Here is a 13,883-nt window from a genome sequence, read left to right on the forward strand (position 1 = left end):
TAACGTGATTGTGTAAACAGAGGCTATACTTGCTTGTGTTATACATTTATTGTTGTAATTCACTGCATTATATTATTAATTTTTTTTACCAGGAAAGATACATTGAGATTTCTCTCGTTTTCAAGTATGTCCTGGGTCCACAAAACATTGCATTGATACAATAGGGTACAATAAAATACAAAAAACACTATTAATACACAATATATACAAATGTTATACATATTTATATAAAAATTATATGAGATATTTACATATCTATTATCTATAAAAGTAAGTGATTCTTTTTTTGTTTAATGTATTCTTAGTATCTGTAGAATATCAAACATATTTCTAATATAATAATGAGGTTTCTCGAAGTGATCACTGTCTGGGACACAGTCATGTAACAAGTACTACCTCTGACAGTCTGCTTTGGGTGTTCCAGACAATGTGCTCTCCTCCTCCTCCCTACCATACCCCCACCCACTGCACAGCAGAGCTGCATGAGCACTCCCTCCCCCATAAGGCACACACATCAGCAGCTCTGCTCATCCAGGGAGCCACATAGCCCAGACTGGTGGACACAGGAGCAGCACACAGAAGGGATTGATAGAGGACCTCTGCGAGCAGCTGGGAACACAGCCACCAATACTGGACTGGAGCAGAGAGCAGAGAGCAGGGAAGGTGACAGAGGGTAAGGAATGAGCAGAGCACACTCACTCCCACATAATGGACACTCATCCTCCTCCTAGCCCTGTGAGCAGCTCTCAGACAGGCTGAATAGTGAGCCCAGTGAATTGAATGGGGCTGTGTGAGTCCTCCCTGTATTGTATGAGGCCATAGTGCCAGCCCCAGGGTGTCCCTGTGTGCTCTCCATGTTTAAATAGCTAGGCTTACTGCAGATCTATGGGCTGGGGAGGATCAGGACACAAAGAGGCCACCAGGCACTGCTGCTGGTTGCTGAGTTAACCCCATGTGCATGTCAGTAAGGTAGCCATATGAATTACCTCTCACACTGACCTTCTTCCCCACTGGTGCTCAATGGGTGTATGTTTCTGTGATTGGGGTGTGTATGTTTACAGATTTTTACCCTTTCAAGTATAGTTACTGTAAATACAAATTATTAGTGGCTTATGTTCCTAGTGGTTCATTACCTAACCCCCCACATGTTGTTGCAGTTATGATTGTGTTGTGAATTTTCTGTATGTGATTTATATAAATCCATATAACAGAGACGTGAATATATTGAAGACACTGGGTTAAATTATCCTTAGAGGAAGCTGATGGTGAAGCCCAGATAAAAGGTGATCTAATAGACGTACAGCGCTACGGATTTTGCTGGCGCTATATAAATAATAAAATAATAATAATAGAAGGATGTCTGTGCAGTATTTGCTTTAATAAAGTAGCTAGAATCTGCCCCTCTGTGCGGACTGCCCCTATAGACTGTTTATGTGACTGCAGTGCATTTCAGGAATGTAACTGTTAACCTCTAGTGTAAAACATACTTATTTTTCTGACTGTTGTGTGAGCATAACATTGACTTCATATACTGCATGGTAGAGCTGGACAGATGGGACATGAATAATTCTTTATTAATTCTATCTGTTTTAGTAGTTACTATACCATGCAGGATTGTTGCATCACAACATCAGCAGTAACCGATCAGAGCCAAAGGCCATGGTACGTGGTAGTTAGATCTGCATTGACAGATGATGGGCCCTGTAGAACATTGGAAATTCTTTGAAATCCAATAGAATTGATTATTATTAGTAATAAAATCAGGTAAAGATCATTTGGTACAGAATTGCTTTTTGCTGTTCTGAATGAAAGGAAACTGAACATTTTAGCTATAGAGCTATATCTTTTTACTTTGTTGCTTTTTGTTTCATGTTCTTTTTCACATGATTATATCTCGTCATGTGTTGTTGAATTGAGCAGCACTAAGAATGGGCAGGCTGTAAGCACTGTAGAAAACCACAGTAGGCCAGATCCAGGCTGTGTTGGCTTGCTGTGTACAAGCTGGCAAAATCAGACTTGTATTAATGGAATTGCAAAACAATAAAGTAGAAATTCAGGAGACAGAATGCTTTGTGGTGGGCTCACAGTGAAATCCCCAGGTAAGGCGTTACACACCCAAAATGTGACAGGGGATTTCGTGCTGCCAGTGTGCAAAGAATTAACAGCAGTTTTTGTGTTGTGAAATACCCAGTATATTCGCTCGGGTACATGTTATCCCTTAGACATTGATATGAAAGAAACAGTATATCAGTTTGTGCTGAGGTCTGTCATGCAATAACACAGTACAAAGCAATATGTAAAAATAATCCCCTTTGCTGATTCTGTGCTATAACACAATTTCTTGACAGTTGCTAAAATATGTGTAATAAGCCTTAACTCCCTCTACGAGACAGAACCTATGAAGACTCCTCCCATGATATGAAATGCCAAGCATGCACAAACTGTTAGCCCTAACTCCACATCTAGGTTTTGTCTGCAGTACTCAAACACTCAAAAATCAAGAACGGATGTCCATATGGGTGATCCAAGAAAAAAATGAATTCTAATAAAGCTCGGATTTCTGGGTAAACAAAGATAACCCCTATGTATAAACTCCCTCACCCTGTGGCAGACCATGGAGGGAGCATTAGGGCAAATTCACACCTTAAAGGACCACTATAGGCACCCAGACCACTTCAGCTTAATTAAGTGGTCTGGGTGCCAGGTCCAGCTAGGTTTAACCCTTTTTTCTATTAACATAGCAGCAGTTTCAAACTGCTATGTTTATATTGGGGTTAATCCAGCCTCTAGTGGCTGTCTCATTGACAGCCGCTAGAGGCGCTTCCGCGCTTCTCACTGTGAAAATCACAGTGAGAAGACGCCAGCGTCCATAGGAAAGCATTGTGAATGGCTGAATGCGCGCGCGGCTCTTGCCGAGCATGCGCATTCAGCCGAGGAGGAGAGTCCCCCCGCCCGGCGCTGGAGAAAGATGTTTAACCCCTTCCACCCCCTAGAGCCCGGTGGGAGGGGGACCCTGAGGGTGGGGGCACCCTCAGGGCACTATAGTGCCAGGAAACTAGTATGTTTTCCTGGCACTATAGTGGTCCTTTAAAATCAGGACCATTTAAGTCTGGCCAGGCACAGAGGCTGAATGAATGACTGTCCCCATCACATGCCTGTAGCCATGTTCTATATATGAATCTGTGTCCGTCTGTCACAACACTCCAGACTTGATATTGTTTTGGGGGAGAGGGGCAGATTGACCTCTGTACTGCCACTATAACAGGATTAAGTATAGCCCTTTAGAAAAGAAAATGTTATCTGCACAGTAACTAATTTATGTCCTTATAGGATCTCTGTGAGGGCGATTTCTACTTCACCAGCCTATTGTAAAGTGCTAATTAATTTAGCTTATCCTCTGTTAGGAGATGATTTTCTTAATGCCAACACTAATTAACACAGTGCTGCTAAAAATAGACAATGCAAGTATTGGGAGACAATAAGCAACGACGCAGGATAAAACCCTCCATTTTCTATGAAGCATGAAAAGGAAATGAATCATTATATAGGAGTTTGATCCCTGCCGCATGGGTGGTGGGTCAATGATGTGCCAGGCTGTGTGTTTTTTTTTTTTTTTTGGTTTGTTTGTTTTCTTAAATATACTGATTGTCTAGCACTGAATTTCATTTATGGGTACACTGTTTCATGACTTTAATGATTTTGTGTTTCTCAACTCCTAGATTGAGCGTTACAGAGATCCCACTGCCAGTTGAAAGTAATGAGTGGTTCCCATACAGCTATTACTCCACTTGCCCCATGCATGGAGGGCTTGCCCCCATTACCAAAGAGCCTAAGCGGTCTGCTGAACTCAAGTGGAGGTTCAGGGTGGCGTGACCTGGAACGAGTTTATGCCCAAAAATCCAGAATCCAAGATGATTTAAGTCGTGGAGGGACTAGTGGCAGCGTTCAGTCCCACCCTAAACCACCTAACCTTGACGCTGCACTGGCTCTTCTCAGGAAAGAGATGGTAAGTTCTGTGTATGTGTAGAAATAATACTGCAAATTGTGCATCTGAGAAGTCCTTTCATTATTTGAGTCTATCTAGATCACTGGGGAGGACGGGGGACTCTGGAGCTCCAATGTTTGATGTTTTTTTGTACAGGATTCCCATTAAATACAGGCAGTCAGAAAGATTACCGAGCCCATAGTAAACATAACTGCCTAACTGTGAATAAACTAATGTTAGCTCCATTCCATCAGATTGAATCATCTGTATTGGGAAATGTGTATTCATTTTATTCATACGTTCTATTACGACATTGCATGTCTCAACCTGATAAATATTTTCTTATTTTTGCGAAATGTGTTTTTTGTATTTTTTTTGTATTATTTTTATTTTAAGCTCATAGCTAAAGCTAAATTGTGCTAGATCATTATTATTATTTTCTTATAAATAAACCTGGATGTGTGTGTGTGTGTGTGTGTGTGTGTGTGTGTGTGTATATGTTTCTCTTCTCTAATATATTTTTATTATTGAGATTCACTTGGGTTAAAGGGACACTCAGTGCAACATAATACTACAACTAACATAAATGATTAGATAACATACAGAGCCTTGGTGCGTCCCGGTATAAAGTCAATCCTTTAGAAACAATTTGACATAAATCAAGGCTCATCTTAAATCCCAGAGACTCTTTTCGGTCACATTGATAATGCAGAACCAAATTTCTGCATTATTAATGGTAATGTATCCAACCTGGATGACATTGATTGACTGAGGTTGCTTAGCCCGGTGCTCTCAGCCAATCGGTCTCATCCAGGTTGAATGAAATTAATTTTGATAATGAAAAAATGCAGCCAAGGAGGGGGCAGAGTATTAGTAACATGAACACCTTCAGTATCTTAGACAACTTGTCTTATACTGAGGCACAGCTCCTGGGCACGCTATGCAAAGTAACCATTACAGCAAGCTCGAGTGGTTATGTTACTTAGAGTGCCCCTTTAACCGTATCACTATCCAAAGGGTCTTCTATTTCATAAGTAAACACAAAAGACTAAGCATGCCGTCCTCATTGCTCTATCCAATAATGACTTTAGGATACTCATTAAAATTTGACTGTAGGAGGGAGAATTTGTCTGTGTAAGCAGATTGAGACATTGGATGTACTATTTTTACACCAGGCTCCTTGTGCTGGGTTTAAGGACATATGTGCTAACACGTCCATTTATAGAGGAGCGGCACTTTAATTGTGTGCTTCATTCTGTGTCATAGAAACTAGAGAATATTATGATGAGATGGTGATGAAGTTTTAATTGAATGCCATAAAAGTCCTTACGTTGGATTATAGCCTAATTAATTGGTCTCGTTAACTTCACTCTCTCAGTTTGGAAACTCCCAGGGCATGTCCGCTTCATTCTTTGAGCTCTTAGTGCATCCATGTGAGCACCTGCTCACAAACCCAAATGCCTGAACTGTATATGCAAAGTCACATGGACTTGGTGGGCTTTTACAGAGCTGGTTGGATGTTTGAATCTAATGTCATAATCTGAGGATAAATGAGTAGCAAACTCCCTCTTTGGTACAGATTATGCAAATGATATGTGATGTAGGAGAATCCACATTTTATTTCCTTCACAAAACCTCAGTTTCTAAGAAGGTTTATTGTTCCCTGCTCTACGTGCATCCTATGTGTGTAGACAAAAATAGCTGATTTGGAAAAATTCCCCAAAGACGCTTTAGTCACACCTTGGCTCTATTTTACAATTTCGTTTTCAACTCGCTCTAATTTGGTGTTCATGTGAATAAATCTATACCTTTTTGTGTTCTAATTAAGTCTCACACTTGTTTCTTCCTGTGGCAGCATATAATAGCATGAAGACCGAAGCAAATGTCTTGAACCCCAGCCAACGGTGCAGAATATAGGAAAACCCCAAAAATGCCAATAACAGGGTTATTCAAGAAACTTTGAAGTGTCTGTGAATTTAAAATTTTAGGAAAATAGTTAAATTAGAGAAAACTAGTCTATTATGTTGTCAAGTCAAAGCGGTCTGTCTGTTCTGAATGTCTTTGTTAATATAGTCCAAGTTTTACGATTTGGGCTGAGCTTCCTTCCACCAAGGAGAAAGAACTGCACATGTATAGACCGTCCTTGTGAGAGCTGCACATAGCCCTGTTCACTAAATAAAGAAACCCGACTGTGGATAAAATGAGAGCACTTGAGGGATTGTTTTTATCGGTTTACAGAGCAGTTCCACCTATTCTGCATAATGAGTGAAACTGCTCTTGGAAATAAAGTAGGAGTGTTTGAGATTGCTGCTGCACGCAGACTTGCTAGACAGTGTGGGAAATTCAATTAAGACAAATAATCCCCCACCCCTTCATTTTATTTTATTTTTAATTCATTATCTATTTATACAGTATAAACATAAAGGTCGTTTTTAACACCGATATTCGCTTTCGAACCAGAACATGTTATCTCTGCCATAACTATAAAGGGCAGTAGTCTGAAAATGTAATTGTCAAGAAATGGAACATTGTGAACATTATTGAAGTTGCATGTAATAACTTTCACTGCAGCAAGAAGTATTTTAAGGAAAATGTGAAACTTGCATTACAGCAACAAGGAATAAAGACATTATACATTTTGAATTCACAGCCATTTATAAACTGACAATTTGTTGTTTTGAACCAATCAACATGGTTACTGAATGCAAATCATAGTCACAGACCAGAGCGTGTGTAATGCTATAACAAAAGCTAGCAAGCAGTTGTGCTTTTCTTTGCCCCCCTCCCCCCCCCCCTTATTTCTTTAATTTGCATAGCCTAACATCTGTTGTAAATGTCCCATGATTCCCCAGGAAAATTTAACCCCTCACAACTATAGTTGATGATGCATTGCAATGTTCTGCATACTTGGGCTATTGTTAAAGTTCATTTATCTTAAGTTACCAGTTTTCACTCTATACAGTGAGTGGGGGAAAGTATTTGATCCCCTGCTGATTTTGAACATTTGCCCACTGACAAAGAAATGATCAGTCTATAATTTTAATGGTAGGTGTATTTTAACAGTGAGAGAATAACAGAGGTCAGACGTTTCTTGTAGTTGGCCACCAGGTTTACACACATCTCTGGAGGGATTTTGTCCCACCCCTCTTTGCAGATCCTCTCCAATTCATTAAGGTTTCGTGGCTGACGTTTGGCAGCTTGAACCTTCCGCTCCCTCCACAGATTTTCTATGGGAATAAGGTCTGGAGACTGACTAGGCCACTCCAGGGCCTTAATGTGCTTCTTCTTGAGCCACTCCTTTGTTGCCTTGGCTGTGTGTTTTGGGTCTTTATCATGCTGGAAGACCCATTTTCAATGCCCTGGCTAAGGGAAGGAGGTTCTCACCCAAAATTTGACAGTACATTGCCACGTCCATCATCCCTTTGATGCAGTGCAGTTGTCCTGTCCCCTTAGCAGAACCCCCCCCCCCCCCCCCAAAGCATAATGTTTCCACCTCCATTTTCGATGGTGGGGATGGTGTTCTCCTCCAATGCTCGTTGAGTAGATGCCAAAGAGCTCAATTTTGGTCTGATCAGACCACGACACTTTCACCCAGTTCTCCTCTGAATCATTCAGATGTTCATTGGCAAACTTCAGACGGGCCTGTATATGTGCTTTCTTGTGAGTACTGTAGGATTTCAGCCCTTCACAGTGTGTTACCAATTGTTTTCTTGGTGGATATGGTCATAGCTGCTTTTAGCTCATTAACAAGATCCACCCTCCTGTGTAGTTCTGGGCTGATTCCTCACTGTTCTAATGATCATTGAAACTCTTGCATGGAGCACGAGACAGAGGGAGACTGACCGTTATTTTGTGTTTCTTCCATTTGCAAATAATCGCACCAACTGTTGTCACCTTCTCACCAAGCTGCTTGGCAATGGTCTTGTAGCCCATTCCAGCCTTGTTTAGGTCTACAGTCTTGTCCCTGACATCCTTGGACAGCTCTATAATCTTGGCCATGGTGGAGAGTTTGGAATCTGATTTGCTTCTGTGGACAGGTGTCTTTTATACCGGTAACGAGCTGTATAAAAGACACCTGGGAGCCAGAAATCTTGCTAAATTGATAGGCGATCAAATACTTATTTTACTCATTGACAGGCAAATCAATTTCTAACTTTTTTTTGACGTGTGGGTTTTTTTTTTTTTTTTTATATTTCTTTGTTTTGTTATTCTGTCTCTCACTGTTAAAATACACCTACCTTTAAAATTATTATTATATATTTCGGAAGACAATTAGGCTAGTTTCTTTTTGGTAACAGATGTAGGATATCCATCAACAATATCACCTAATTGTGTATCTGTATCCTTTAGAGTGAGAGAAACACAATGGAAACACAATGGTATCTCCTGCCGTTGTCCGTGCACTAGTTAAAAAAAAAAAAAAAGATTCATAAAATGTGTAAATGGCATATATTGATTAAACAATCAAATTACAGCAAATTGCCTTCTAACAAACTTTTTAGTTTTATTTTTTTTATTTAATATATTAATCCACAACCTTCTGAAAGGAGAAGTACAGATAAACTTTGTTATATTTGCCAGCCAGGGGTGGGGCTGTTTTGTCACAGTCTGGGTTCCTTGGTCTACTCCTGCATGCATAGAGAAAATATTGGCCAACTTTTGTTTAATACAAATTGTGATCTGTTCTTTTGCCAGCACAGCTCTTGTCTTGCTGAAATCAAAACATAAGGAACGCACCCTTAAGACTAATAAAAGAGGAGAGGGTTTAGTGTTGCCATAGAATGGTTTGACGCTCTCTTTGCATTTTTTCCTTTCTTACAGAATATGTATAAAATATATATATATTTTTCTTAAATTGTTACATAGCAAAAGTGATTTAGAATGTTTTTTGACCGTTGCAAACATACACTTGGGCTGCATGTGACCTCTAGAATGTAAGCTCATTTGAGCAGGGTCCTCATCAACCTATTGTTCCTGCAATATTTTGCAAGTGTCTCATTTGTTACATTTACCCTTTTTATAATATTGTAACGTTCTGCGGAATAGGTTGGTGCTATATAAATACCAATAATAATGTGACCAAGGCAGAACATTTATATCCATACCAGAACTTAACAAGGGTAGATGTAAGATCTATATATTCAGATAAATGTTTGCTTCCCTTGGCAACATTTAAGTCTTGAAATGTCGCAAAACCACATATTGGCACATTGCTGCTTCTCCAGGGCAATCTTTCCCTTCTGAGAATCAGTATTTGTGTGAGAGTTATGTTTTTATTCCTGCTACTGTCCAGATCTATTCAGAATGTGTTATTATGGAGCCTTTTATCCATGATCATTTTTTACATACCATCAATTTATCAGGTAGTTGAGACCAACTACATTTAGGGCAGGAAACACACCTTTTTATTCCTGTCATTCCGCCCTTCTTGCCCTTAATTGAATGCAATGTTTTGAGATTTAGTCGACTAAAACTATGCATATGACTAAAATACAACTAAATCTAACATTTAAAAAAAAAAATATATATATTTTTTAGTCAAAAGACTGACTAAGACTACATAAAAATTTGCCGCCAAACTTAACACTGCATAGATGGGCTGTGGAAGGGGCAAAAGAGACAGACCAGGGCTTGAGAGTGAGACACTTAGAGGGGCGGGGAGGACACAAAGACACTGAGGGTTTGGGGAAAGGGCAAAATAAACAAATAGAGGCTTGAACTAAAATCTACTGGAGATTTAAGCAAATAAATTTAACTTGAAACAATTCAGATGAGTAAAATATGATTCAAATGGCTTTTTAGTCAAAAGACTGACTAAAATGTAATTTAAATTTGCCACCAAAATTAACACTGGTATAATGGATTAAATAAATAAAACGAATAGGCTCTCTTACAGATGCATAGCCCTACACCCATTTAGGTATCAAAATCCACAAAATACTGTCCAGGTTTTTACAAAAATCAAACATGGATGAATTAAGCAGACAGAAGAATGTAGAAATATACACACTAAATTTACGAGGGTGGGCGGTAATATCAAAGAGCTTGACTTTTTGGATATACATGCAACCAGTCTCTTCAATAGGAGTGCAAAGATTGGACATTGTTTTACAAACTATGTGAATGTGTTCTGTGTAAGTCAACATTTGATATTGTACTAATAGAAATATAGACAAAATAATCCCAATCTGAAATTGCATTTTAAATAAATAAAAAAAGAAAATCTTGACTTGTGTGTGTGTGTGTGTGTGTGTGTGTATATGTATATGTGTATGTGTGTGTATATATATATATATATATATATATATATATATATATATATAAACAATACTAGGAAGACATAATGTAATACATAGTTAATTGCTCAGTGCTTCTAAATCATCTGATGTAGTACATGAATACTTATCAAGCGTTGACAGTAAAGCTGAGGTGATCATAGCTGGAGCAATATTCATCTTGCTCTTTATATTAATATCCTATTTCTATGTTCTTTTTAAGGTCGGGCTTAGGCAGCTGGATATGTCCCTCCTGTGCCAGCTTTATTCCCTATATGAGTCCATCCAGGAATATAAAGGTGCGTGCCAGGCAGCTTCCAGTGCAGACTGCACCTACGCCATGGAAAATGGATTCTTTGATGAAGAAGAGGAATACTATCAAGAAGCTGGTGACCTTCACAAGGGAGTGAGAGACGATTCTGAAGGAAACCTAGCATTAAATGTAGCACAAAACAACGACTGGATACTGGAGAATATTTAACACGGCATATCTGACTTGAGGAAAATTGGGTGCCGAAACTTTTTTTTTTTTTTCTTGTAATTTTGATTTCTGAGGAACCTTTTTAAGGAAAATGCCGTTTTTGTTCTAAAAACATATACCTGGCATATTTTCGAAGACTGATCTCCCATACGTCCACCATGGGCGGTTTATATTGCTACAAGCAATTCAAAAAATAACTTTGTAATCAAGTGCCTTTAACATCCTGCTGCACTTAAACCATTTTCACTGGGAGCACAGACTTTTCAGGACGACATATTTAATATGTGTAAGACTAGAAGTTAGAGGTAGAAATGATCACTTTGGCCAATCCTGCGTACGTATTGAGTAACGCTCCAATACAGGTGTAGTTAGATTTGTGTTGCATTTAATTACCTCAAACTATGGAAAGCTTTGTAACTCTAATACAAATAATCTAAGTAGTGACAATATCATCTAGGCCAGGCATAGGCAACTTTTGGCACTTCAGATGTTTAGGACTACACCTCAAATGAGGCCTTGCCAGCATTATGAGTGTAAGAGCATTATGGGGGATATAATCTACAACATCTGGATTACCGACTGTTGCATATCCCTGATCTAGGCTTTGGACCTCTATCAGGTAAGCTGGTTTGGTCATAGATTGCATGAAAGGGCTCAAACTGATTTTAACTGAGATTCTTGCCATAAAAATATTGCATTCTACACCCCACCAAAGTTACTAGAAATGTGATTTAAGTCATGAAAGATTATATGAGAGTTTGAGGAGTTATCTTAAAGTGACATTACACTTTCTTTCTAGAAGCAAACTTTAAAATGGTGTTGCCATTTGAATAGTGTAAGATTGGCATATACCATTACAGATGCACTCCATTTTATGTTGACTGCTGTTCAATGCTTTCTGACAGCTGCCTAAACAGGGGGTGGTGAAAGAATGTGCTTGGGCTCTAGCCAGTCAGTGCCAGGTTTCATAGAGGCAACATTCTGACAATAAGTTTCTCTTATTGATAATGAGACCGGTATTTTTAATTGGCACATGGCACTTACAGGTGACTCTATCGATTTTCATAAAAAAGTTAGTTACTGCAGAAAGCAATGTTTAATCACAGAAGAGAAAGATGCTTCATACTGAAGTATTGATGGTTGTGTCATAGGATAAAGTTGCCTGTATCATAAAACATACACATCATGTTTTCTAATCTAAATGCTTTTTTTTTTTTTTTTTAATACAATGGCTCTTTAAATACATTTACATTTTTAACACTTGTTGAAAATATGGGGTAGGCAAATATCTTGTTATTGTGATGACTCTATCGTGTTATTTGATCTGAAGGCGTTAAGGGAGTAATGTAAGTAAAATATTTTTAACATTATCGTCACGATTCTGAGACCAAATTTAACCTCTAACACTGCATTGCTTACCCTCAAGGCACGGGACTAAGGAATGTCAAGACATCTCCATGATGTGTACTGCACCATGGGCTTGATTATAATTTCACAAACTGGTATAATTTGCAGTGTTTCGCCTTGTTAGAGCATAAATGGTTTTGCCAAATGTTGCAAAACAAGATATATAAACACATTGTTATTATATACTTTTATTGTCAGTCTTATTAGGCTGGCGACTAATTGCAGAGCACTGCTTATAAACAGGAATGGTCTTTATACACATACATATATGCATAGGTAATGCTTATTTTAGACTCTTTAATAAATATTCTCTGCTAAGGCATTCAAAATAGAATGTACAAAAGGTAGTGTACTTACTTATTGACCGTGTTAAAAGAGCACTCCGACCACCATAATAACTACATCCCAATGGTGTCTTTCCTAGAGGGGTTAAACAATTTGTCCAAAGTATTTCAAATGGCATGTGTTAGCTCAGCCCTTCATACCCCACATCAGTCCTAAGCTTTATTGAGGAAGCTTTGGACTGGATGCAGATTGGATGTTTTTTTTGTTTGTTTGTTTGTTTTTCTTCAATAAAGCTTAGTTGTTGAAAGCATGGAAAGAGTGGGCAGGCTGACTGATGCTATTTGGATACATTTGGAGTTTAATTGTTCATAAACTGCTTAACTCCTACAGTTAGGATGGCACCCAGGAACTCCAGTCACCATTTCCTCTTCATTGGGATGAAGTTGTTATGGGGCCCAAAGTGTTACTTTAAATATCTGCACTGGTTGGAGCAAATAATGAGGAGCACATATGCTTTAAGATGTGACTTCAGGAATGAAACCAGGAGTCAACATATTTCTTAATAGATTGCAAAGAACAAAGGTATAGAACTGCTCCCTCCACCTACCCTGTGGTGTTGTACTACAGTTCCCATCATTCTTTTGCAGGCTTTCAGCAGGCACAAAATTGGAGCTGAAGGCCACAAGTGAACGCTCCCTACATAATTATGGGGAAAAACACAATCCTTCAGATTTCCTTTTCATTTATTTTATGTTTTTTTTTTTGTTGTTTTTTTTTTTTTTTCTCGCTTTTTCAGTCAAGCAAAGTTTTATATGATTTTAAATTGTCATTATGCTTCCTCTTAAATGTTGACTTACTGTGCTCTGTTACAACCATAATATTTATAGGACACATACCAAACATGTAGCTTTAGAATTGTTTTTTACGATATTTGTTACATTGCATTTCACACCAATCTCACATCGTCTTTATTTATAAGTACACATGGTACTAGGATCAGTAGGAATTTTATTTTGTCTTTTTTTTTCTCAAATTTTATATTTTAAACATATCCTGTATTTAATTTTACAATTGTTTGACACTTTAATGATCTATCCATATGCTGCTTGCTTTAATTCTTTTTTTTGTTTAATGCACTTTCTCTTGTATTTTAGTTTATTGTGCTAGTGTAGAGCACATTTTTAGATCACTCCACATGTAATATCTACCATATAAATGTTTCAAATGTTCTATTGAAACATTACATTTTAAGCCACTACATAGTAGAGGCAAGTATGTTTACTTATGGTTTCATGTACACATTCAGCATTTCTATGAAGTTTGAAAATTTGTACTTTTCTCTTTGTTTCCTTCTTTCTATTTTGTTTGTATGTTCATTTAAAATAATGTGTATATGCATATTTATTCAAAAGAAGTGGTCATACATTTTCCTTAATAATAATAATAAAAA

The 13,883-nt window shown here is 38.1% G+C and overlaps 1 protein-coding gene across 2 annotated transcripts in view; it reads left to right on the forward strand.

Annotated features, from left to right (window-relative positions):
- Positions 1 to 483: 483 nt before the first annotated feature.
- FAM89A (family with sequence similarity 89 member A) overlaps positions 484 to 13,883 on the forward strand; it is a 533,463-nt gene continuing 520,063 nt past the window's right edge. Inside the window, exons 1-3 of one of the 2 annotated variants that reach the window (XR_010086609.1) lie at positions 484 to 673; positions 3,720 to 4,006; positions 10,484 to 11,178. Coding sequence is in view for 1 of the 2 variants with exons in the window: in XM_063443105.1 (XP_063299175.1) it covers positions 3,758 to 4,006; positions 10,484 to 10,741 (507 nt within the window). In the remaining variant the exon portion in view is untranslated. Of the gene's footprint in view, positions 674 to 3,719; positions 4,007 to 10,483; positions 12,267 to 13,883 lie in introns of those variants that run through there. The other variant, XM_063443105.1, reaches the window with a different exon arrangement.

This window comes from Pelobates fuscus, chromosome 2 (assembly GCF_036172605.1).
Source record: "Pelobates fuscus isolate aPelFus1 chromosome 2, aPelFus1.pri, whole genome shotgun sequence".
In the NCBI taxonomy this organism is placed as follows: domain Eukaryota; kingdom Metazoa; phylum Chordata; class Amphibia; order Anura; family Pelobatidae; genus Pelobates; species Pelobates fuscus.